The 27,256-nt window shown below is 33.8% G+C and overlaps 1 protein-coding gene across 3 annotated transcripts in view; it reads right to left on the reverse strand.

Annotated features, from left to right (window-relative positions):
• Positions 1-1,698: 1,698 nt before the first annotated feature.
• Qrsl1 (glutaminyl-tRNA amidotransferase subunit QRSL1) overlaps positions 1,699-27,256 on the reverse strand; it is a 30,027-nt gene continuing 4,469 nt past the window's right edge. For 2 of the 3 annotated variants that reach the window (XM_005330135.4, XM_078019546.1), the window contains 10 exons: positions 25,974-26,133; positions 25,593-25,691; positions 24,483-24,579; positions 16,080-16,256; positions 12,770-12,945; positions 12,575-12,687; positions 10,356-10,548; positions 9,548-9,665; positions 4,069-4,274; positions 1,699-1,945 (listed from right to left, as the gene is read on the reverse strand). In XM_005330135.4, the coding sequence (XP_005330192.1) occupies positions 1,725-1,945; positions 4,069-4,274; positions 9,548-9,665; positions 10,356-10,548; positions 12,575-12,687; positions 12,770-12,945; positions 16,080-16,256; positions 24,483-24,579; positions 25,593-25,691; positions 25,974-26,133 (1,560 nt within the window). In that variant the 3' untranslated portion in view covers positions 1,699-1,724. The remainder of the gene's footprint in view (positions 1,946-4,068; positions 4,275-9,547; positions 9,666-10,355; positions 10,549-12,574; positions 12,688-12,769; positions 12,946-16,079; positions 16,257-24,482; positions 24,580-25,592; positions 25,692-25,973; positions 26,134-27,256) is intronic. The other variant, XM_078019547.1, reaches the window with a different exon arrangement.

Raw genomic sequence — 27,256 nt, forward strand, 5'->3', positions numbered from 1 at the left:
CAGATTCCAAAATTCACAGATCTCAAGTGCCTTTATAAATGTCCAAGATGCTTATAATCGACACAAACCACCCTATGTATATTAAATCATCTTTAGATTATATGTCCTATCACTTTATTTGCATGGATTCATGAAGTACTCCATGCAAGCCAAAGCTTTCAAGTTCAGCGTTTTGGAACTTTCTAAAATTCTTTTTTTCTGAGTATTTTTGACCCATGGTTAGATTTACCTGGAGAGGAGGAACCCATGGATATGGAGAGCCAACTACAATGTAATTTTCTCTGTTATGGACTTCTTCTTTCAGGGATTTGGAGTCAAAATCAGTAATATAGAGAACCCAGCTTAAAAAGTGTGTGTGTATGTGTATCAGATCATTTGATAGTGGGAGGATCTCAAGGAGGGGAAAACTATTAATAAGAAGTTACAGGCAGATCAAATTCCTTTGATAAAACGTTCTAGTGGTTCTCTTATTTTTTTCCTCATGGACTTTATATTTAGAAAATAATTTTTCTTAATAAAGTGACTTTATTAAATAATTCCGTTTTCTACATTTATCAAAAAATATGTAAGTGCCAAGTCAGGAAGTCTGATCAACCTGAGATGACAGTAGTGTCCTAGCAAAAATAAAGATATCTAAAAATGAAGCTTCACAGTGAGTAGACATTGGTTTCCATTAGATTTGGACAAATACTGAATACAAATCTCCATTAAGTCTCTTTGGGCTCAAGAGAAATAGAGAAAATTTATAAAGACAGTCAAGAGGGTTAGGAAACTATGAGGAAGAGAGAATCTGGGTAAAGCAGGCTCTTGCCAGGGCCTCTTTGGCATCCTCACCAGATGATCTGCAAGTGTTTCAGATGATATGTTAACTTACACATTTTGAATCTCACTAAAACCATGCTCCGCCATTACCAACTTTCTAGTCCAATATGGTCTGATAGATTACAACAAATGTTTCTAAGACCTCAACAAGCTCAGGTGTGATCAGTAAATAGAATAAACTCAACACAGCACGGAGTTGTTCTGGCTCCTAAGCACAGGCTCTGGGATAGCAGAAGTAAAAATTTAACGGTAAGAAAGAAAGGGAAAAAAATTCTCAGTCACTTTAGTTCTATTCTTAGAGAAATAAACGGAGTGTCTGCACCTGGGGCTCCTCCCTAGAGAGGCATCCCCCAAAGTTTTGCATGACTCTGGGTCCTGGCGGGTTGCACTTCCTCCTCTGAGCAGAACTTCTCTCCCACCTGCTTTGTACAGTACTCAAAAGAGAATATATTGCTTGATTGCTTTTGTGTGGTTTTTAACGCTCCCTCAAGCAGCCTCTACTGCTTGAGGAGAGGTCATGTAGGTTATCTCTGGAGGTACAATTACCGTTTTTGTTAGTGCTTTAGTTATAAAGATACGTGTTTTGAGAGGTTTTTTCCTAAGCTTATTTTTACTATAAATTCTGTTCTTTTTAATGAACATTTTTGCAGAATGTATTGTTTTTCAGGAATATATATCTGGTGTTATAGTAGAAATCCTGTACTTTACACTTATCAGATATTTAATAAATGTAGACAGATTATTATAATTAATTAATTATATCAGAGGAATTTTAAAAATGATTCCAGGCAATGACTGTGTTGACAATGAACCTAATTACTAGAATCATTTGATTCTAGAATCATTTTATTCTCTTGAATTAGAATCTTTAAGTCATTTTAATTTGCATGATACATTTATTGTTACTGTTTCAGAGAAACAGAAGCTAACTTTTCATTTTCAAGGCTTAATGAACAATCATCCATGAGCTGCTGAAGTTGAATAACAGGAAACTGTACTTGTTTTTCAAACCATTTAGCGACTGAAAGAAGCTGCTGATCACAAAATGCACGTCCAATAAACTGCAGTCCTATTGGCAACCCTTGGCTTGAGAGGGCCATAGGGACATTCACTGCAGGTAATCCTGAGGAAAAGAAGAAACCCATTAGTTGATTAATTCTCCATCTTAAGAAACAGAGACATCTTCTATTTTCTAGTGCTAGGAGGTAAAAGCAGAATAAAGTTTAAAAAAATAAATACTATACTCTGTATTTTGCACAATGCTTTGTTTACTTAATAATGGGTCTTAGAAATCATTCTTTCAGTTTATAGAGACCTTCATTCCTTTTTTATACTTGTATAGGATTCCACTATGTGGTTTTGTCATAATTCAACCAGTCTTCTATGATTGGGCATTTAGGTTGTTTTTAATATTCAGCTATTTCATATAATGCCCCAGTATATAATAATTGTGTACATGCTTTTTGCTATTCTTGAAAGTTTCTTAGATAAAGAGGGATTGCTTCATCAAAGGATAAATGAATATGTTATTAGAAATCCCACTTCAAAGTAGCTGTTCCAATTTGAATTCCCATCACAAAAAATACATCTTCTTTGCCTATAGTCTTGCCAACAGAGTTTGTTGTTGAGCTTTGGAACTTTTTTCCCATCCATTAGATAAGAAAGTAGCTCAGGGTAGTCTGAATTTCAGGTTTGAAGCAGAAAAAGTACAAGATCACAGAATATCCTGTTATGCCATTAAAAAAGTTTTTAAAAAAATGGGAAAGGGTTTAAAGAACACCTATAACTTGAAGGGATCCCTATTGGCCAAATTTAGGACAATTCAAGTATCAAAAACAATGACAATAATTGTTTATAATACATTCAGTTTTTTAAAAAGAGGAAAGCTCTTATATAGAGAAATTTGCTAGTTAATAAATGGATGCTAAAACTGGGTTCAAGATTATCGGGGAAGAATATATTCACATGGTCCCAAGAGTATCACTTCATAAGTTGCTTACAAATCATAAAAGGAAAAACGTACCTTATCTACTTAACCAAGTGGGACAAAATGATAGTAACTCTTTCCTGATATGAAAAGTGTGTACTGTTTGTGCCCAAAATGTTTAACTTGACCCAATTAGAAAGAAACAATGTGACGAAATCCAGATTGTGAACGGAGTATCCTATAGGACAAGTAGACTAAACTCTTCAAAAAAACCCCAAAAAACTTATTAAGAGAAAACATTTTAAAGATGGGTAATTTCTCATTAAAAACTAAGCAGGACAGAAGAAAGTGGCATGACATTTTCTTGTGCCAATGGTAAGAACCAGTGAACCAGAATCCTATTCCTGCAAAAGAGTCTGCAAAAGTGAAAGGGAAATTAAGACATTTTTGCAAATCTGAGACAATCTGCTGCCATCAGGAACTATCTTAAAAGAATGGCTCAAACAATTTCTCTAAACAGGAAGAATGTGTTAAAAGAATCTTCATACTTTAGGAAGGAAGACTAATTGTAGACACCAGAAATGTGGGTAAATAAAATAGACTTTCCTTTTTCTTAAGTTTTCTACATGTTTGATGATTGAAAAAAAATTATAACAGAGCCTGATATAGTGTCAAAACATCAGACATGGGGTGGGTGATGCTCTAGATTTTAAAAAGATTATCGTAAACAAATACAATATGACCAGGGAAAAAACAATATATGAAATATTTTTTTGGTACAAGTAGGAAAATGTGAATAAGAAGTATAATCAGATTATTACTGAATTGTTAGTTTTCTGAGGTGTGTCAATGGAATTGTGGTTATGTATAATGTCTTTATTATTAGAAGATTCATGCTAACTTATTTAGGAGTGAATTGTCATAATATCTGAAACTTTCAAAATGATTCAGTTAAAAGGTGTGTGTGTGTGTGTGTGTGTGTATAGACAGAGAAAGAAAATGAGGTAAAATGTTAACAAGGATGAATCCTGGAGAATGGCATATCAATGTTCATTACATCATCATTTTTCACTTTTTGAAGGTTTTAGTATTTTCAACATAAAAGTTAAAAAATACAAAGTATATTGGTTCAGAAGGTGTGTGTGTGTTTGTGTGTGTATATGGTTGTGTGCATAAGAATGCATGCACACACACTTCTAAGTATTTCAGAAGGATAGGCTGTTTCTTTATGGGAACAATCTAGCTAGAACCTAAATCGAAGACCAGGGCACCTGCCTAAGAATTTGAAGAAAACCACAACACTCTTGAGGGACTCTCACCTGCCATGTTTACAGCCTGTGTAAAAATATCATCCTGGGCACTTCGTGTTCTGTTGTCTTCTTTGATAAACTCCAAGTATGATACTGCCTCACGCAGGGTGGTGGGGGTTAGCAAGACATCCACTCCAGAGTTAAAAACATTCACAAAATCATTGGCAATGAGGCGCCTCACCTTCTGTGCTTTGATGAAATAATTCTCATAGTTTCTGTGGGGGGAAAAAATGATACTTTAAGGACTTCATCATTTTTAAAAAATCAATTCTCTTATATTAGGCTTCTTAGAGAACCACTGGATTCTTGGCTTTTATGAGTGAGCATCATTAAGATTCTTAACACATAAAGATGAGTTTTGTTCAACTCTGCTGTTTCTTTGAAAATTTATACATCCGGCATTTAATTAATCAGAATTCACAACTAGGTGCAATTTCACACATATAATCACAAAATATCAGTACTTCCAGAGACATTGCTAAACAAGAACATTCATTTGGGGGTGAAGAAAATCAGGTGCATAGTCATTAAATAAATTTCCAAAAGTCAGAAAGCCAGGCAGTGGTAAAGCAGATAAGAACACAGGTCTCTAGAGGCTCACCCAAGCTTCTTTCTATTATAATGTCTCATTTCATCTATTGTAAAATGATTCATTATAAGGACTCTCAAATTTTTAAGATTCTTGTATGCTATCTGAATTGGACACTGGGAAACACACCTAGAAGGAAGGTTCTACGAACAAAAACTGGGAAAAGCATGCAGTGTTGAAATCCATGGATAGTGTAGTTAGAGAGTAAAGATATGAGATTCAAATAAACATGCTTAATTTACTGAAAGATTAGGATAAATGCTACATATAAAAGCGATCTTACGTCAAAAAGCAAAGAAAGGAAAGAAAACTTTTCAGATCCTTCTGAAGTTACTGAAGAAGGCTGACAAAAGAACTGTTTTAAACTTCAATTTCCTCTACTGTAAAAATGGATATAATATCTCCAGGCTCACCAAGGACCAAATAAAATGAGATAAAAATGTGAAATCTTTCTTACTCTAGAAAGATTTACAGAGTGCTGTAAAAATAAGATTCCTTACTATCTCCATCTGACTACAGTGTCTACAGAGCTATAAATACAGGTATCACATGGAATTTACACAATATTTGGGGCATGGTGGCACATGCCTACAATCCCAGCTATTAAGAGGCAAAGGCAACCTTAGCAATTCAGTGAGACCCTGTCTCAAAATGAAAAAGAAAAAGACTGGAGATACAGTGCCCCTGGGTTAAATCCACACTATATCAAACCAAATCAAACAAACTGCACAGCAACAACAAAGAGTTATTGTTTTAAATATTGTATTTGGGCTGGGGGTATAGCTCAGAGGTAGACTGCTTGCCTAGCATGTGCCTAGCAAGGCCCTGGATTTGAGCCCCAGCACCAACTCCAAGTACACACAAATTAACAGCATTCCCCAAACCCAAATTTTATAAAACTAATATTTTCTATTAATTTCCTTCCCATTTCATTTATTTATCTTTTTGGTACTGGGGATTGAACCAAGGGTGCTCAACCCCCACTGAGTCACAACCCCAGCCCCCCATTTTTTCTAAATTTTTAAATTTTGAGACAGGGTCTCACTAAGTCGCTAAGGCTGACTTTCAACTTGCCTCCTCCTGCCTCGGCCTCCTGAGCCTCTGGGATTACGAGTGTTTGTCAATGTTCCCAGGCCCTTCCTACTTTAAAAATGGTTGAAAAATAGAACTGCTTCCATACATGATAGAGTACAGGGATGAGATTTATCCTGTCTTCTTAACCCCAAAACTGAACAAAATATGTGAAACAACCATTTCCAGATATTAGACAAAAGGCATTTGGGAGAGAGTGCACTGAGAGGAGAGGCAAATGTTGTTTCCCCAGCCTAATGCCTGGAGGTACTTTTCAGGCCTTAGTCCAGAGAAGAAGGACATATACACAGACAAGGTGGATGAATCAGAAGTTCAAGGAGAAAAAGCCAGCAGCAATTTTCAAGGCAGTATTGAATTAGAGAGTGGCACACAGAGAGTGTAAGAGATGTGCTGAAAGATTCCCTCAAGTCTCTGGCCCAGTATTGGCCTGTGCATGAATAAGAAGACACCCACAAAGTTGAGGAAAGAATCACCAAAAAGCAGGAAGTCAAACAATTCCTAAGCTCAACAGAGCTGGAAATAGTGTGTGTTCTTAACAGCTAAAGTGGAAAGACCTCAAAATACACACAGCACCTGGGAAAATCTTCAGGATATTGCCTTAGAGTTAAATTAGCCCTACTCTAAAGGTTTTCTGGATTTACACTATTAGAGCTTAAAAGGAAGGCTTGAAAGGATCCAAAAGATTCCAAGTAACCACATCTTAACCTAAATACTGTTTAAAAGAAACAACAAAAACCTAGAACATGACAATGTAAAATTCAATGTCTAGTCATACAAAGAAGCAGAAGAAACATGATTCATAAGGAGGGGGGAAAATAGTTCATATAAAAAGGAATCTGAATAGAAATGACAGAAATGTTGGAAATAATAGCTGAGAACATAAAAAGGCATGTTCTATATGTTCAAGATGGTATAAGAAAACAAAATGATAGAGAAACTGAAGAACCAGGTGTGATGGTGCACGCCTATAACCCCAGTAGCTCAGGCGGAGGCAGGATGATCATGAGTTCAAAAACCAGCCTCAGTCACAGTGAGGTGCTAAGCAAATCAGTGAGACCCTGTCTCTAAATAACATACAAAATAGGGCTGGGGATGTGGGTCAGTGGTTGAGTGCCCCCGAGTTCAATCCCCAGTATCAAAAAAAAAAAAAAAAAAAAAAAAAAAGAAAGAAAGAAAGAAAGAAAAGAAAAGAAACTGAAGAGATAAAAAGACTGACTTGGAAATTCTAGTTCTAAAAAGTACAAAATATGAAATGAAAAATTACACCAGATGGAATTGACAGACTATTGATACTGCAGAAGAAAAGATCGGTGGATCTCAAAATTGTAATGGAAACTATCTAAAAGGAAGCACAGAGAGAAAAAGACTGGGGGGATAAGCCATGAGACAACACCAGCAGATTAACATACATATAAATGGTGTCCCAGAGGAGAGGACAGAAAAAATATATTAAGAAATAAGGGTCAAAATTTCCCCAAATTTATTAAAACTATAAACACACAGATCCAAAAAGTTCAAAGAACACCTAAGCAGAAGAAATATTCAAGAAACCACACCAAGGCACATCTTAAATTCCTAAAAACCAATGGTAAAGTGAAAATGTTAAAACTAATCAGAGGGACAAACAAAGTTACATTATACATAAGGAACTAAGATAAAAAAAAAAAATAAGACCTCTAGAGTGGAACAAAACCTTTAAAGTACTGAAGGAAAATGATGTCAATTTAGAATTTTATATCCAATAAAGTATCTTTCAAAAATTAAAGACAAAACAAAAACCTTAACATATAAAGCTGAAAGATTTCACTGATAGCAGGACTACACTGTAAGAAATGTTAAAGGAAGTTCTTTAGGCATAAATAAAATGATAACACAAGAAAATTTGGATACACAAAACAGAGGGAAAAGCACCAGAAATAATTATGTAGAAAAATAAAATGACCCTTGGCTGAGTGAAGGAGTATATGCCTGTAATCCTGGTGGCTCAGGCTGAGACAGGAGGATCATGAATTCAAAGCCAGCCTCGGCAACTTATCGAGGCTCTAAGCAACTTAAGGAGACCCTGTCTTTAAATAAAACACAAAAAGGTTTGGGGATGTGGCTAAGTGGTTAAATGCCCTTGGTACCAAAAAAGCAAAACAAAACAAAACAAACAGCCCTATTTTTCCTCATTTTTAAAAATATCTCTTTAAGATAAAAATTTATAGATTAATGAAAGAAGGCAGGAAAAGAGGTTAAGGGAAAGAAAGAACACATGGAATAAATAGAAGACAATAACAAGAAGTAGACTTAAATGTGGTTCAAAAGTAAATATTTATGCAAATAATAAAAAAAAAAGTTGGGCACAATGGTACACACCAGTAATCCCAGCTACCCCAAAAGCTGAGACAGAAGGATCTTAAGTTTGAGACCAGCCTGAAGACCCAATTTCAAAATGAAAAGGGGTGGAGGGTGTAGTTCAGTGACAGAGTGCTTGCCTAGCACGCACAAAGCTCTGGGTTTTATTCCCAGTACAGCAAAATAAATAAATAAATAAATCTGGGATTCCTAACTCACAGAAGTAAAAATGTTAAGACTTTTTCTATATCTTTCTTTCTTCTTTTTTTTTTTGAGAGAGAGAGAGAGAGAGAATTTTAATATTTATTTTTTAGTTTTTGGTGGACACAACATCTTTATTTTGTTTTTTTAATGTGGTGCTGAGGATCGAACCCAGCGCCCCGCACATGCCAGGCGAGCGTGTTACCGCCTGAGTCACATCCCCAGCCCAAGACTTTTTCTATTTCTGGACGTACAAGTTGACTTTTTAAGACAAAAAACAAGTGCCTCAAATACTATTTTTTCTATCACTCATGTTCACCTTTACCCACCCTACAAAACAAAAACAAAAAAACAAACACGTCAATCCAAGAAGCTACGGATACTATCAGTAATTCTTCCTTTTCTTAATAACCCCAGCTGGTATTCATGGAAGCAGCTTGCAAACTTCTCTCCTTCGATATTTTTTAATGCTTTTACAGTGACCTATGCAATCAATCAACTTTTGCCTTGATATTCAATATGATTCTAATCAGTAATACATGGCAAATGTAACATCTTTACCTTAATAAAGTCTCTGCTTAGAAAACTTCTTCACAATATTTCATTTTTCCTACTCCTAAGTCATTACAAATGTCTGGTCGATATGGAAAAGAGTCTTTTAATATGAGATATAATTAAGTAATTTGGAAAAAAAATGATCTTAACTTTGGTTTTGAGGGGATGCACAGATGAATAAAATGCTTTCTGCCCTTGAATACATAGAGAAAAATTTCAAAAAGCTACTCATTACAATAACCATTCTTGCTTATTCATATTTCTCACGTCCTCTAGACTCTATTGTGAATCCTATTCACAAGATCTTGAATAAACTTACATTAGAGAAAATTTAAGTAAGGGTCACGGTATTTTGGAATTCTTTTTTGAAGTAAACAGATAAATTTTTCAAGAGATCACACTGTAAGTCTACGTTTAAGTCTCTAACAATAAGCCAATGCACAATAACAGCCAGTAATGAGGCTAAAATCGGAGCTCAAACCAGAGCTTTCTGTTTAGTTTGTACCTATCATTTAGCTAGTGCATCAATTAAAAACATTTTTTTAAAAAAAATAACTAGGAACCAAAAGTGCCACAAGTAGTTCTTTTCTAATTCAAATCATAAGGAATTTATTTCTTTAGTAAATATTTTGGCTTATAAGACCTGACAGACATACTACTACCTTATTCTTCAGCTTTCAAGAGTGAGAAAAATGCTTAAACTCATTGTCTTACTCTTTTAATAAGAAAAAGTTTCCTGAGAGAATTCTTCCTCGAACTACATCATTGAACCCTTCTCTTCTGGTTGCAGCATACATGGCTTCAGTAGACACATTAATGTCACATCTGTGGCCTGAAAACAAAAACAAGATATACAATACTTGCAAAAGAAGTAAAGTTTTGGCTAAAAACTGGCAAAGATTCATACTTTTAAATACTGAAATTTAGGGAACATGACCTTACTAGTTCCTTTTCTCTATCAGTCACAGGACTGATCATGGAGGGAAAAGAAAATAACCAAGAAAGAAATTTCATTTGCTTCCTCCCTCAGCCATCCATTATCCAGTGTCCAAATATTTAATGAGCTCCTCCCCTGTTTCAGGCACTACATTAGATGAGTTTAACACATAAATACAAGATACTATCCCTTTAAGATATTTAAGTCCAGAGAAGTAAAATGAACATCCTGAGACATTTAAGATGAATAGAATATGTACAATGTTAAAATGATAAGGAAAAATGATTCACTGATTAATTTTCTGAATCATTAACACTATCTCAGGCAATAATTTTTTATTACTGTAAGTTAAATTTTCAAATTTCATAAGCTGGGATTGTAGGTACTGTGGTACATGCCTACAATCCCAGCTACTTGGAAGACTAAGGCAGGAAGATCGCAAGTTAAAAACCAGACTAGGCAAAGTACTGAGACCCTGTCTCAAAATAAAAAGGGCTGGGAAGGTAGCTCATTGATGAAGCATCCCTGGGTTCAATCCCTAGTACCCACCCTCCCCCCCAAAATAAAAAGCCCCACCCATCTTACCATATTCTAGCCCATCAAATCTTGCCATATTTGATGCCACTTCTGATGTGCACAATATATGGTAGCAGACAATTGAATAACAGGTGTGGGGCAGGGATACTTCTATTACTTTGGCTCCTTCAGATTCAAAGAGATCAGCAGCTTTGGACCAGAGAGATCGTACTTCACTTGATAATTCTGGTACAAGATATTCCTTACAAGAAAAAGCCAAGATACAGAAACTGGAGCACTGATAATAGTTTTATAAAAATTTGTATACCAGGACTTTTGGAAATTCCCTTGCAAAATGGATTATATTGCAGGCAGGTTGCTAGAAAGACCAAACTAAGATTGTTTAAAACATAATATTAAATATTATGAGCTGGATATAACAATTAAAAAATTGGAGATCTAGGGCTGGGGATGTGGCTCAAGCGGTAGCACGCTCGCCTGGCAAGTGTGCGGCCCGGTTCGATCCTCAGCACCACATACAAAGAAAGATGTTGTGTCTGCCGAAAACTAAAGAATAAATATTTAAAAATTCTCTCTCTCTCTCTCTCTCTCTCTCTCTTTAAAAAAAAATTGGAGATCTAGTTGGGGAACTCATATCTGTTAAATGTACATTATGTATCAGGTATGCAGCTAGATGCTTTTTGAAAGTTCTCTTTATGAATTTATGAAGGAAAAGTGTTGAAACTAGAAAAGTAACTTTCCTAATGTTATATAGCAGGTTAGTAGAGGATCCTAGGATTCTAAACTAGATCTCCTTCTAAAGCCTGTAAGTTCTCATTCTTTTAAAAGAAGGTCACTTGAATGGAAGACTTTAAAGAAAGTAGCATTTCTTAAAAGTATGGGTCTCACCTGGGGGCGAGTTTTGTCTCCTTTTCCCAACCAAGAAACATTTTATAATGTCTACAGACATTTTTGGTTGTTGTGTTGTGGTAGAGGTAAGGAATGTTATTTGGCATCTAGGGGTAAAGAGACCAGGGATGCTGCTAAACTCTCAATGTAAAGGATAGTTACCTACAACAAAAAATTATTCAGTCCCAAATACTAATTGTGCTGAGATTGAGAAATAGTTTTTAGTCTTCTGGGTAATTTATCTTTCTAAATAATTTTTGAAAGGTTTTTAGCATTACTATGTTGTTAGATTTTTTTTTAAAGGCCAGTAATTTAAAATTATCATATCCACAATATAATGACTTACTTAATTGTTACTGTAATAGGTATAGTAGTAGTAGGGATAATAATAATAGTAAAGATAACATTTAATAAGGTTTACTATATTGCAAGGCATGCCTTTGGGCTAAGTGTTTTACATTAGGGATTAGCATGGACTGTGAACCAGATGTGACCAGTCAGCTATTGTGTATGTGTGAGGCGGGAGGAGGGGATGGGGAGGAATGTTACTGGGAATTGATGCCAGGGTTGCTTTATCACTCAGCTATGTCCCCAGCACTTTTTACTTTTCATTTTGACACTAGGTCTAAGTTGTTGAGGGTCTCACTAAATTGCTGAGGCTGGACTCTAATTTATAATCCTCTTCCTCAGCCTCCAGAGTCTCTGGGATTATAGCTGCTATACCTGGCCAGTAAGCTAGTTTTGAAAATAAAATTTTATTAGAACCGAGTATGGTGGTACATTCCTGCAATCCCAGTGACTCAGGAGCTGAGGCAAGAGGACTCCAAGTTCAAAGCTGTCTGGGCAACTTAGTGAGACCCTGTCTCAAAATAAAATCACAAAGGGAAGGGGAGGCAGCTCAATGGTAGAATGCATGTCTAGTACATGTATAGTCTTGGATTCAATCCCTAGTATTGTAAAAAATAACAGAAGTTTTATTAGAATGTAGACATACTCTGTTTACATGTTTTCTATGGCTACTTTTTCACTATTTGTCTTCTTTTTTCTTTTCCATATCTGGCTTTGCTTTTTATTATAATAGCTGAGTTAAAAACACTCTCTAGTCCACAAAGCCTAAATTATTTATTATCAAGCTTTTGACAAAAAATGTTTATAGACCCTTGTTTTACATGATAATTTAATCCTCACAACTCTTTGAGGTCAATATGTTTATTATCCCGTTTTGCAAATGAAGAAATTGGATTTAAGTCATGTACTCAAGTCACATGGCTAATAAAAATGGCAATACAGGAATTCAAATCCAACCAATTGCCTCTCAAGTCTATGCTGTATATTTGACTTGACAGTTTTTATATGAAGTGATGAAAGAAACAAGTTACCTTTGGAATTCCGATACATAGCTTGCTTACATCTATCAAATTGGGAAGCACGAATGATTTCACAGGATCCTGTACTGTGGTAGAATCTTTGGGGTCATGTCCAGCCAGTATACCTGTAAGGAGAAACACTTATGAGTGACAGATATATTGTTTTACAGTAAAATAATTTCAAGTGATATGGAATCATATAAATACCCAACACAATTGCTGTATCATCCACATATCTGGTTAAGATTCCTGGCACATCCATCGAATTCACCAGAGGAATAAGACCGTGACGAGATACTAAGCCATAGCTTGGTTTGAAACCAACAAGCCCACAGTGGGCAGCAGGATTTCTGGTTGATCCTCCAGTATCTGATCCTAAAGCCCTGGAATTTAAATGGAAGAGTGACATATTTCTAGCTATATTTGGTATCTATCCTTTTAAAAGTATATTTTTACAGTGTCATTTCCCTTTATTATAAAAAGTAATACATACTCAGAGAATTAATAATGTGTAGAAATCTGTAAAGAAATAACTAAATATTCTGAAGCAAACACTGTTAATATTTTGGCATATTAACTTCAACTGTTTTAAAAAAACATTTTTTAAAATCATAGCTGAGATCATTCTGTAATCATAAGTTTCCATCTCTTTTTTTGCTTATCCTGAGCCTTTTACTATGTCATTAAAATTACTAATATTCCATCATATAAACTGATGATTACATGTTTTATCAAGTATTTTAAAGCACAACCTGCTATTGATACACATACAAATCTTATACCCTCCTTTGATGCTACTTCATATTTAAAATAAATCAAATTAAGGCAGTTTTATAACATGCTTCTACAACCTAAATTCAGATAGAGCCCTTTTCCTACCCTACCCTACGTAGAATCACAAATAGAGATCAAATTTATGTAAACATTTATGTCATTTCCAACTGAAATAATAACTATGTAACAAATGACTGTAATGAACATCTTGAAACATAAACATTTGCCCATATGTCTGATTAGTTTTAGGCTGGCTTCCAAGAAGCAGAGTTAACGGATAAAAAGGATCAGTTTCGTGTTGTACGTTTGTGATATATATGATCAAATTACTTCTCAGGAAGATTTTGTCAATTCATATTCTCAACTGGAGTGAATCCAATTGTTTTAATGTTTCAGTACCATCACTGAACACTAGTAGTTTAAAAATTTTTTGCTAACTTGATAACTAAAAATTTTATAAAAGCACATTACTGAATATTTTTTCACATTTACCTGTATTTGCATTTCCAACTATGAAAAAGGACTATTCATTCCTTTTTTTCCCTCCCATTTCTTGCAGTACTAGGGACTGAATCCTGTGGTATTCTACCACTAAGCTACATCCCCAGCCCTTTTTATTTTGAGACAGACAGGGCTTTTATTTTGCTAAACTCCAGAGGGTCCTCCTGCCTCAGCTTCCCAAGCAGCTAAGATTACAGGTGTGTGCCACTGTGCCCACTTGTACCTGTTCATTACTTTAGCCACTCACCTACAGAGTATGTACTCTTATTATTTAAAAACAAAAACCAAAAAACTACCCTTGAGGATATTATGCTAGGTGAAACAATCCAGTCACAGAAACACAAATACTGTATGATGCCATTTATACCAGGTACCTAGAGTAATCATTCTCACAGACAGCAAGTGGAAAGGTTGTTACCAGGGATTGGTAGGAGGGTTAAGGTTACAGAATTTCCATTTTGCAAGATGAAAAGGGTTTTTATTTGTCCATGACTGAACTGCACATTTAAAAATAGTTAAGATGGCATATCTTATATGCATTTTATCATAATTAAAGTGAAATTTTAAACAATTATATCAGAAAATGTTTTTCAGTAGAAAAATAGTACTTATAAAAATTAAAATATAATTATATGATAGAGAAAGTAAAATTTCTCTTACAACAGCCCCTATAATAGTCCTGTTACTACCTTTAACATACTTTTCTCCAGATACTTCCAGATAATAACTGATATCCATACTAGGTGATTATTATTTTAATTGAATCAGGGTCACACTGTACATACTATTCTGTAACTTATTTTTCACTTAACAATACATCTTGGATCACTTTCCATGTTACTACATATAGCCCTATCATTCTTTTTTAGAGGCTATGTATTATTCCAAGAATCTTTTTGTTTTAAAAACTATGATAAAAGAAACAAATCAAGAGGAGTTGGGGAACAAAACAGAATACTTTACAGTTTGGAACATTCAATCTGTAGTTATTTTTGGTCAGTGCTTCTACGGATTATATTTAAAGTCAAGCATTGGGCTAAGTGACATTCCTAACAATAACATGACACTTATGCTCTGCAGAAAATGGAATTTATATTTCCTTTCTCATCAAGTCCATTTAAGCCTTAAAATCAGACTGTTGCTTTCACAATTTTAAAAGATACATTCTCTTATTAGCACTCACTGATGGCTGTGTAAAAGTAAAACTTACATTTCCATAGGAATTATGTGTCAAAATGCCATCTTCTTAAAGCACATTCAGAAAGATGAACACTAAGTGGGCTGATGAGGATAGAAAAAAAGCACCTAATCCTGCAATTCTAACTTGTCAGAACTCTCATTAATATTAATGTAATGCTATAAAATTCCACAGAGATAAAATGAAATGGTTCTACTTGTTAACAAGATTTCAGGAAAACTAAATAAAAAAAATGGAAGAAGCTAAAGCTCTATAGTTAAAAAAATATAAATAATTTATTGAATGCAATGTTTGTGAAAGGACTTAATTTTAGTGGATAATTAAGGAGAGAGAAAATACATATAGTATTACTGAAGAAACACATTCAATTTGGTTAAACTGAGACTGGTAAAATAAATAGCAGCCATATTTTAGATGGTTAAGAAATGCTTTAAAAATGGGACTTAAAATGAAAATGGATGGATTCTTTACAAAATACAAAATATGACAAATAGAATCAGCTCTCAACAAAGTTAAAAAAATTTACCTAATGATATGTTTTGAATTCCAGATTTATGAAAATAATATTTTAAATATCCTATTGATATATATTAGGAACTTCTTCTCTTTTTAAAGTCAGATGTAGCTGAAGGATAAACCATTTCTAACAGGTCAGCAGCACTGAATTAAAGTAATGGAGTACCTAAATATTTCAAGGAGCAAAAATTAAAATAAATTATTTCAAAAATTAAATTCAATGTAGTCCATTTATACTCAATTCTTAATTCTGTAAGATCCATAAAATCCGGTTTTTAAGAAAACCCGGTATTATAGAGTTTAAATATTATCTTAAGTTAAAGTTAAATGTATAAAGAACACATAGTGTGAAATATAGTTGAGTATGTTCAAAAGATATAATTTTGATATATGATTTTTGAACACAAATAACTGACTGAAAAGAAATTCAAATGCCAGGGTATGAACTGCTCCATTGCTGGGTTTTGCATATGGTTTGTGATTTTTTGTATTTGGATGGGTTTTAAAGTACACATAAAAGCATCTTACGCAAAGCATGTGAACGCAGATACGGCAGCTGCGCTCCCGCCTGAGCTTCCTCCAGTTATTAGCCAATTTGAATCCTCACTCTCACCATGGGGATTCTGCTGCTGCTTTTCTCTGTATTGTTTTGAATAACTCCAGGGGTTTTTGACTGGTCCAAACACACCATCTGTGCTTCCAGATCTGAGGTGAAGAAGTGAAATGATTTACCTTAGTAGAAGTTCATTTTATGTGAAATTCTCATCTTCTGAGACAATTTTTTGTTTCTGATACTCACTGAGCTTTTAGTTATCCAGTGTGGCTTGAACTGGAAAAGTAAGAAGCCTGCTCAGATGTAGCTTTCACTATTACAGTTAAAGAGTTGGGAGATGGGAAAGGAGAACATCTGTGGTATAGAGAAAATTAGTGTGCTCAGAAAGAATTTTATCCCAGTTGATCCTCCCAATCAACTAAAAATGATTTCCCTTGTAAATTAAGGTTTTTCAGTTGAAAAGAGACATATTCAAATAGTTAAGAAGTCTTTTGAAGGGATCCCTCCATTAACAAGTTTTAAGAGACACATTATATATGGAATATTAACTTATTTTTAAACTAATCTTATTCTTAAATTACAAAAATAAATGTGAAACACCTGAACCCCTTACTCAGATGCACCTATTGTTAATATTTAGTCCCATTTGCTTTATCACTTGCACAGTCTGTGTATATGACATGTATTTGTCATACACACACATATTCACAAAATGTACATAAACACATTTTTTTTCCTGAACAACTTAGAGGTAATTTATAGATATTGTGACCTTGACCTTTAAATAGTCTAGTATGTATTTAGTATGCATTTTCTAAAAATAAGGACATTTTGTTATACAGTAACATTATAGTTATCAATCACAGTAAAATTCAGATCTATAATAATCTACTATATGTAATCCAACTTTGTCAGCTGATTTAAACTGTACTTTTAGCATTTTATCCCTTTCCAAGATCAAGTCTAGAGTCAGGTATTACATTTAATTGTCATTATCTCTTTAGCCTCTTTCAATTTTCTTTTTTTACTGGTGGTGGGGGGGAGAGCAGGTATCAGAGATTGATCTCCGGGGCCCTTGGCCACTGAGCCACATCCCCAACCCTACTTTGTATTTTATTTAGAGGCAGGGTCTCATTGAGTTGCTTAGCGAACCTCACTTTTGCTGAGTCTGGCTTTGAAGTCATGATCCTCCTGCCTCAGCCTCTTGAGCCCCTGGGATTACAGGTATGTACCACAGCACCTGGCCAGCCTCTTTCAATTTTCTTTTGTAAAGTCCTTTATCAGCCAATAGTCATTGAGTATTGAGTTGTTTCCAGTCTGGGACAATTATGAATAAAGCTACTATAGATACTGTATTTAAAGGTTCTATCTAGTGCTTTTGTGTACATAAAAATCTCTTGGGTAAATATGTAGGGCTGAGACCAGGGGGTCATATGGTAAGTATACATTCACTTTTACAATAAACTACTGAACTTTTCCAAAATGGTTATACATTTTGCCTTTCTTACCACCATATGAGAAATACAATTGCTCTGTATTCTTGCCAGTAATTGATATTGTCATTTTTATTAAGACATTCTAATAGGTGTATGTATCTCAGTGTAGTTTTAATTTGCCCCTAATAACTAATGACATTAAGAATTTTTTCATGCATTTGTGAGCTCTATATCAACTTCAATGAAATGTCTATTTAAATCTTTTGCCCATTTTGTAAAAAATTGAATTTTTTTCTTATTGTTGAGTTGGAAAAGGTGTTCTATAACTTGGATACTATTTCTTTCACAAACATACATTTGGAAGAGATTTTCCCTGTTGCTAATTTTTTTATTCTTTGGTGGAATATTTCAGAACAGAGGTTCTTAATGAACTAATTATTATTATTATTTTGTGTGCTCGGTATCAAACCCAGGGCCTTATGCAAGCACTGACCACTGAATAATATTCCAAAAACAGACGTTCTTAATTTTAATGAAGTCCAATTTATCAAATTTTTAAATAGATTTGGTCATTATGTGCCTTAAAAAAATCTTTGCATACCAAATTCATTCTATGAAGCCAGTAACACTCTGATATCAAAACCAGATAAGGACACATCAAGGAAAGAAAACTACAGACTAATATCCCTGATGAACTTAGATGCAAAAATTCTTAATGAAGCATTAGCAAATCATATTCAACAACATATTAAAAAGGTTGTATGTCATGACTAACTTGGTTTTATTCCAGGGTTGCAAGGATATGCAAATCAATAAATGTAATTACCATGTAAACAATAATCATAGTCATCTTAAGAGATGCAGAGATTTTTGGCTAAATTCAGCATCCTTCATGATAAAAACACTGAAGAAATTAGGGATAGAAGAAACTTACCTCCACATCATAAAGACTATATATGACAAACCCAAAGACAACATCATAGTGAATGGGGAAAATCTGAAAGCATTTCCTTTAAAAATCTGGAAAAAAGACAAGGTCCACTCTCACTACACTTCTATCCAATATACTACTAGAAATTCTAGTTAGAGCTATTAGGCAAGGGAAGAATATAAAAGGGATTAAAAAAAGGGCAGGAAGAAGTCAATTTATCACTGTTTATAGATGATATAGTCTTATAGTTAGGAGATCCAAAAAGCTCCACCAGGTGACTGCTAGAGCTAATAAACAAACTCAACAAAGTTGCACATTACAATCAACTCAAAGTAGATCAAGGACCTAGGAATTAGACCAGAGACCCTGTACCTAATAGAAGAAAAAGTAGGCCCAAATCTTCATCGAGTCGGATTAGGGTTTGACTTCCTTAACAAGACTCCTAAAGCTCAAGAAATAAAATCAAGAATCAATAAATGGGATGGATTCAAACTAAAAAGCTTCTTCTCAGCAAAATAAACAATCATTGAGTTGAAAAGAGAGACTACAGAAGAGAAGCAAATTTTTACCACACACACACATCAGATAGAGTAATAATCTCCAGAATATATAAAGAACTCAAAAAACTTAATATCAGAAAAACAAACAACTCAAAAAACTTAATATCAGAAAAACAAACAATCAATAAATGGGCTACGGAACTAAACAGACACTTTGCAGAAGAAGACATACAAGTGATCAACAAATATATGAAAAAATGTTCATCATCTTTAGTAATTACAGAAATGCAAATCAAAACTAAGATTTCATCTCACCTCAGTCAGAATGGTGGTTATCAAGAATACAGGCAATAATAAGTGTTGGAGACAATGTGGGGGAAAGGTACACTCATACATTGCTGTTGGACTGCAATTTGGTACAGCCACTTTGGAAAGCAGTGTGAAGATTCCTCAGAAAACTTGGAATGGAACCACCATTTGACCCAGCTATCACTCCATAGACTATACCCAAATGACTTAAAATCAGCATAGGATAGTGACATGCCTACACTAATGTTTACAGACGCTGAATTCACAATAGCTAAACTGTGGAACCAACCTAGATGCCCATCAATAGATGTATGGATAAAGAAACTGTGGTATATATACACAATGGAATATTACTCAGCATTAAAAGAAAATAAAATTATGGCATTTGCAGGTAAATGGATAGAGTTGGAGAATATTATGCTAAGTGATGTAAGTCAATCCAAAAAACTAAAGACTGAATGTTTTCTCTGATTAATGGATGTGAATCTATGGTGGGGGAGGATGGGAAGAATGGAGGAACTTTGGATTGGGCAAAGGGAGGGTGGGAAGTTGTTCTAGGGGTAGGAAAGATGGTGGAATGAGATGAACATCATTATCCTAGGTTCATGTAAGACTGCACAAATGGTGTGTCTCTATATCATGGACAACCAGAGAATTGAAATGTTGCGCTCCATTTGTGTACAATGAATTAAAATGCATGTACAAGTAAGTAGAATAAAAAAAGAAACAAACAAAAAAATCAACATACAAAAATTAATAGCTTTCCTATACACCAAAAATGAATCTGCTGATAAAGAAATCAGGAAACTCATTCCATTCACACTAGCCTTAAAACAGACAAATAGTAGAAAACAAAAAAACCCCAACAACCTAGGAATAATTCTAACCAAGGAGGTGAAAGACCACTACAAAACTATAGAATACTTAAGAAATTGAAAAAAAACATAAGATGGAAAGACCTTCCACATTCATGGATAGACAGTATCAATATTGTTAAAATAATCTACTATCAAAAGCAATTATAGAGATTCAATCCAATCCTCATCGAAATACCAATGCCATTCTTCACAGAACTAGAAAAAAATAACAGTACTTAAAAATTCATTCATACATAAAAGACCCAGAATATCTAAAGCAATTCTAAGCCAAAAAAAAAAAAAAAAAAGGCAGTGCTGGAGGCAATACAATACCTGACTTCAAATTATACTGAAGAAGTACAGTAACAAAAACTGCTTGGTACTGGCATAAAAATGGACACACAGATGAATGAAACAGAATAGAAGACAAATAGACAAACTCACACATCTACAGTCAGTCACCTGATCTTTGAAAAAGGTACCAAAAATATATATTAGAGAAAAGAATGCCTTTTAAACAATGGTGCTGTAATACTGGATATCCATATGTAGAAGAATGAGACTAGATCTTCATCTCTCATCCTACTTAAAAGTTAACTTAAAATGAATCAAAGATCTAAGAATTAGATCAGAAACTATGAAAGTCCTAGAAGAAAACAAAGGGTCCACACTCCAATATTTAGGTACAGGCAATGACTTTCTCAATAGGATCCCTAAAGCTCACGAAATAACCCCAAGAATTAATAAATAAAATGGCATCAAATTAAAAGCTTCAACACAGTGAAGGAAACAATTAAGAATGTGGAGAGAACCTAAGAATCAGAAAAAAAATCTTTACTAGCAACTTTTCTAACAGATGATTAATGTCTCAAAGAACTCAAAAAATACACACATACAAATACACAAATCCTTAATTAACCTAATTAGTAAGTGAGTAAACAAACTAAAGAGACATTTCTCAAAAGAATATAAATGGCCAATGAATACATGAAAAATGTTCAACATCTTTAGCAATTAAAATCACCCTAAGGCCAGACATGATGGTGCATGCCTATAATTCCAGCAACTAGGGAGGCCAAGGCAAGAGGATTGCAAGTTCAAGGCCAATCTCAGCAACTTAGTAAACCCAACAGTATAGCAAGACCCTGTCTCAAAGAATAAAAAGGGGTAGGGAGTTGGCTTAGTTGTTAAGTGCCCCTGGGTTCAATTCCCAGTACCAAAAACAAAACAAAACTTATACTAAGATTTCATCTTACTCCAGTTAGAATGGCAGCTATTAAGAATACAAACAAAAATAAATACTGGAGAGGATGTGGAGAAAAAGGAACACTTTTATGCTGTTAGTGGAATTACAAATTAGTAAAATCACTACGGAAATCAGTATGGTGGTTCCTTAAAAGACTAGGAATGGAACTACCATACCCCAGCTATACCACTCTTTTTATATTTATCCTGAAGAATTAAAGTCAGTATATTATTTCAATAGATGCATATATATGTTTATAGCACCACAGCTCACAATTGCCAAACTATGGAACCAGCCTAGGTGTCCATCAGGGGATCATGGATAAAGAAAATGTGTGTGTGTGTGTGTGTATGTGTATGGAGTTTTATTCAGCCATAAATCATAAATAAGAATGACATTATGTCATCTGTAGGAACTTAAGAACTTTTATGTTAAGTGAAATAAACCAAACTCAGAAAGTCAAGGGTGATGTTTTCTCTTATATGTGGAAGCAAGAGAGGAAAAAGTAAATTAAAGAATTGGGGGAAGGGGCTAGGGTGGCGTTGAATCTCAAAAAAAAAAAAAAAAAAAAAACCTAGCGAAAAACCAGAAGGGAGATCAGTAGAGTAAAGGAAAGGGTCCAGGAGGAGAGAGGAGATGAAGGAAAGAAACTATTGGGAAATCATATTGACCAATATATATTGTTATATTGTATATGTGATTATGTAATAATGAATCCCACCATTATTCATTATAGTTATAATGCACCAAAGAAATATATGAAAATGGTAAAAAATATATATTTTTTGCCTAACTCTAAGTCACAAAGATTTTCTCCCAAGTTTTCTTCTCTAAATTTTATAATTTTAGGTTTTACTTCCTATAGCCTCTTTTAACCTGGAGCTTTTCACAACCTTCGTTTTCATGATATGATGCTTTAATAGAATGCTTCTCATTATGGATTTGCCATATGTTTTCTTTTTTTTAAGTCAATTTGTATATTTTTTAAAAATATTTATTTATTTTTATTTTTTAAAGAGAGAAATTTTTTTTTAATATTTATTTTTTTTTTAGTTTTTCGGTGGACACAACATCTTTATTTTACTTTATTTTTAAAAATTATTTATTTATTTATTTATTTTTAGTCATACATGGCAGCAGAATGAATTTTGACATATAATACATACATGGAATGTACATACATCATGTGGTGCTGAGGATGGAACCCAGCACGCCACGTATGCCAGGCGAGTGCGCTACCGCTTGAGCCACATCCCCAGCCCCATATGTTTTCTTTTTTATCAGACTCACATTACACATTCTCAGTTGGAACATCATATAGGTGATGGTGTATCCTTAGAGAAGCATATCTGGAGACACACGAAGTCCACTTTGCCTTCACTCACAGTGTTTATTTTTGTTTGTATTCTTAATAGCTGCCATTCTAGTCAGCTGATAAAAGCAATGGCCTAAAAATCTATGTTAAAGTTTATTCCCATGGATTAGATCATTAAACATACATCTACTTAATAGCAAGAGGAAGCACTGTGAACACAATAGTCAAAGGTTCTGTTTCTATGAAACAGAGCACATAGAGCAAGCAAATATCACAAATGTGACAAGTATAATAAAAGGAGAAATGTACAGTGCTTTTGGTGAAAGACTGAATACTTTTCCCCCAAGATTAGGAACAAGGCAAGGCTCTTTTCACCACTTACATTCAATATCAAACCCAAGGTCCTAACCAGTCCAATAAGGGAAGTAAAAGAAATGAAAAGAAATAAAGCTATCTTTACTTATAGACTAGATGATAATCTACATAAAATATCCCAAAGAATCCACAAGGATCAACTAGAACTAATAAGTGAGCTTTAATATGGACATGAAGTCAATGGAGAAAAATCAATTATATATCTATGTATAGAAATAAACATTTAGATATTGAAAAATGCTTCACTTTTTATAGCATTAAAAAACATTAAAAACCTGGGGCTAAATTAAACTATATGCAAAACTTATATTAGAAGTCCACAAACACAATTCTAAGAAAAAGAAAACAAAATCACAATTAATGCAGAGATATACGGTGTTCATGGATTAAAAAATAAATATAAAGATGGTAATTCTTTCAAGTTGATCTAAAGTCAACACAATTCAAATATCATCAAACTTCTTTGCAGAAAGAAGCTGATTATAAAGCTTATATAGAAACAGAAAGGACCTAAAATAAGCAAAATGTTTTTGAAAAAGAACAAAGTTAGAGAATTCTTCACTGCCTAATTTCAAGACTTACTATAAAGCTACAATCATCAAAATGGTATGATATTTGAGTAAATATAGAAGAGTGCCCAGTAGACTTAGATGTGCTTGATTTCTGACCAAAAAAAAAAAAAAAAGTAATTTAATGAGGAAAGGATTATCTTTTTTTTTTAAACAAATAATGCAGTCATTATTGGATACCCATATATTAAAAACAACAACAACTTTATTTACACTATATACAAAAAATTAACTCAATGTGGATCACATGTCTAAACATAAGAGCTAAAATATAAAACTTCTATGAGAAAAATCTTTGTGATCATAGTTAGGTAAAGATTTCTTAGGACACATAAAATATGAATCATAAGAGAAAAAATTAATGAATTGGACTTGATCAAAATTAAGAACTTCTACTCTTTGAAAGGCATTTTCAGAGAATGAAAAGATAAGACAGATACTTGGACAATATAATTACAAATCACCTATTTGTAATGGACATAAATTCAAAACATATGAAAGACCTCTTATAATTCAATAAGATTTTAAAAATATAATTTAAAAAGTGGGCCAAAGTCTTGAGCAGATACTTCACTAAAAAATATATATGAATGGCAAAATAAACACATAAAAAATATTTAAAAGCATTATTCATCAGGGAAATGCAAACTAAAACTAAAATGAAATATTACTGTATACCTATTAGAAAACTGAATATAATTTCATAGTGGGACTAGGAAACTGGAATTAGAATCCTCATGAAATCATCTTACTAGTTTAGGTGCCTATATTAATGAAATTAAAAGTACAGATATACGAAAAACAAGAGAAGAAAATTTCAATTTTATTTACTTTACTTACCCCATAGCAAACTCATCTAAATTTGTTTTTCCCATTAGTAGAGCTCCCTGATCCAATAACTTCTGAACTACTGTAGCATTATAAGGTGGTATATAACCTGAAAAAGTTTAGTTATTTTATCATAAGAGAGAAAACAATGCACATGTAAATAAATCATATTCAAGAAACAAGATTTTAAACCACAATTAAACAATTAATATTGACATGGTGAATTATTCCTAATCTGAGTAGCAGTTGTGCTTTCTTCTAAGAGTTAATTTTTTTCTCCTGCTAACTGTACAAGTTTTCCAAAGACAATTGAGTATTCACTATTTTTATAATTTAAAAACATTGATTTTAACAGTAATACAACATATTGCATGGTAGAGATGTACTCAATTCATTTGAAAGTAATTTCAAACCATTATTTTACTTTGACTTGATGTTTTCTTCTTAGATATTATATCAGAAATTTTTATGTATCTTATCAGAAAGAGCTCCTTATTCTCAAATAAAATTTCTTCTACCTTTTGAAAAGCTCTAGTATATATTCCCAAACATCTAATAAGAGTCCACCTATTAGAAGACCCTGAGGCGTATTCCTTATAGAATATTATTTTTAGTGTGCAGTAGTCTGAATAACCTTTTTTTCTTTTTTTCCCCCTTCTAGGACCCAAAATATCTTAATAAACATGCTTCTTCTGACCTATTGAATTATAAACAATAAAACTAAGCATCACTATTCTGTGCTACAAGAGATGGAGGAGTCAGGAAACAAAAAATAACTTAGTGAGAAGATGCTAATGAATTTTCACATCATCCATAAAAGAGGGATAATGACAGCTCATACTTACCCCACATTTTCAATGAGCAGGAGATAGAGGTCATTTAGTGTGTTTGTGGTCAGTCACTGAATCTTCCTAAATAGGATTTCTAAAACTTTTAAAGTAGCATTCATTCATAAACTGGCCTGCCTCTAAAAAAATAATTCTGCATTGTGAAGGAGCAAATAGTAAAGAAGTAATAGACTATCCTAAGTATTTCTGTCAAAGATATAATTAGGTTATCTTGGTGCTTAGTATCTAAAATGCCTATTTCAATAAAATTATTAATGCTTCAATTATACTTTACCTTTTAACATATTTGATGCACATGTTGTCTCAATGCCAGATGTGCTAAAGTTGTCTTTTACTGCAATAGGTATTCCATCTAAATCTCCAAGTGATTGACCTGCATTAAAAAACCAACAGAGGCTTATGAGAGATAACAGTTCAAAATTTAAAGTTGTTTGTAATTTTTGGAAATAAAATTTCTTCAGAGATAAAATTTATGTTAGAAATTATTCCAGTTGGATATTACAAAGCATCACATACCCACTTACCTCATTTTATTATACTTCTCTAAATAAGAGTATGTTTTACGTTTATAGCTTCACTTGCCAAATGGAAACTGCTATATTCAATTAAACTCTTTCTCTGGTGCTAGACTTAAGCATAATTGGAAGTAGTTTACCTTTCTTATATCTTTTCTCTGATTCTTCAGCTTGCTTTAAGGCCACCTCTTCTGATACAGTTATATAAGCATTTAGAAACTTGGTCTTCTGGATAAGGGAGAGACATTTCCGACAGAGCTCTGTTGGTGTAATCTGGCCTTGTTTCAGTGCTGTAGAAACCTATCATACATACAATTCAAAAACCTGTTACTGAGTCTGTGGAAGTTCAGCTATTATACTGAAGGGGCAACAGAGTAGTTAAACATAAAATTTCAAAGTTAGGCTTTGGTTCAAAATCAAGAGAATCTATCAACCCTATTTTTAAGAGAATGAATGAAAAGTAACATGTTGGTCAGATTGAAGGATGAGTTAGGAAACATGGCATTCTCCTCCTCTCTTTTCCTAAGTTAGGCTTAAGCAAATGATAACAGTGTAGTTAAGTTAACCTAGACAGAAAGAGTCTGGGTGAAGATAACACCTAAAGGACTTAGTTAAAAGGGAAAGAAATGAGATAATTTTAAGTGGGGCTGATCTTCATTAGGACCACTTTTAGGAACTCTAGATTTGAGAAAATCAGTAAGGGAATTGGAAAAAAGAAGTGAAAACAAGGATGCTAATTAGCTATCACTGAGCATGAAGAGAATGAAATGTACATTGAATAGCTCTCCTGGGTCAAAACTGCAGGTGTTATATCTGAATATAAAATAAAGTCACTTTTAAATTTGTCATTTAAAAAAAAAAATCTCTCTCCTGGCACTTCTTTTATCTCTAATGGAAACTGGGCTTTCCCTTGAGGCCACAGCTTCCCCCATTTTCATGTATCATAGAATTTGATGGGGGAGAACAGAATGCAGGCAGGTGTCTTCCTAGTTCTTCAATTCCTTTCTCTTTCCCCTTCTTTCAAAAATCCCAAACTTATGTGAAACATATACCTTGGGGATTATATGACCCTCCACCCTCTTCCTCCTCCTATTGGCTTTCAATCATAGACAATTTTAGCACTCAGCTCTCTGTCATCTTAGTTACTATTGTTCCTACTGCTATTCTTGTTCAATTCAAACTTTAGGTCCTTGTATACTGACACCCAGCCTTTCTGTCCCTTGATCTCACTTTGCACAAGCTTCTCCTTTTCCTTATTACCCCAGTTACCCAGTTTGCTTAGTTATAGCTCAGACTACAGCATTATCCATAGCCATAAAATCTTTCAAACCTTAATTCTTGCCATCCCACACATTCTGCCCACTTAGCTCATTTATTTTACTACCCATGAAGCCAGCAAGGAAACAGTGACCTCAGTCTCACA

Source organism: Ictidomys tridecemlineatus, chromosome 8 (assembly GCF_052094955.1).
Source record: "Ictidomys tridecemlineatus isolate mIctTri1 chromosome 8, mIctTri1.hap1, whole genome shotgun sequence".
In the NCBI taxonomy this organism is placed as follows: domain Eukaryota; kingdom Metazoa; phylum Chordata; class Mammalia; order Rodentia; family Sciuridae; genus Ictidomys; species Ictidomys tridecemlineatus.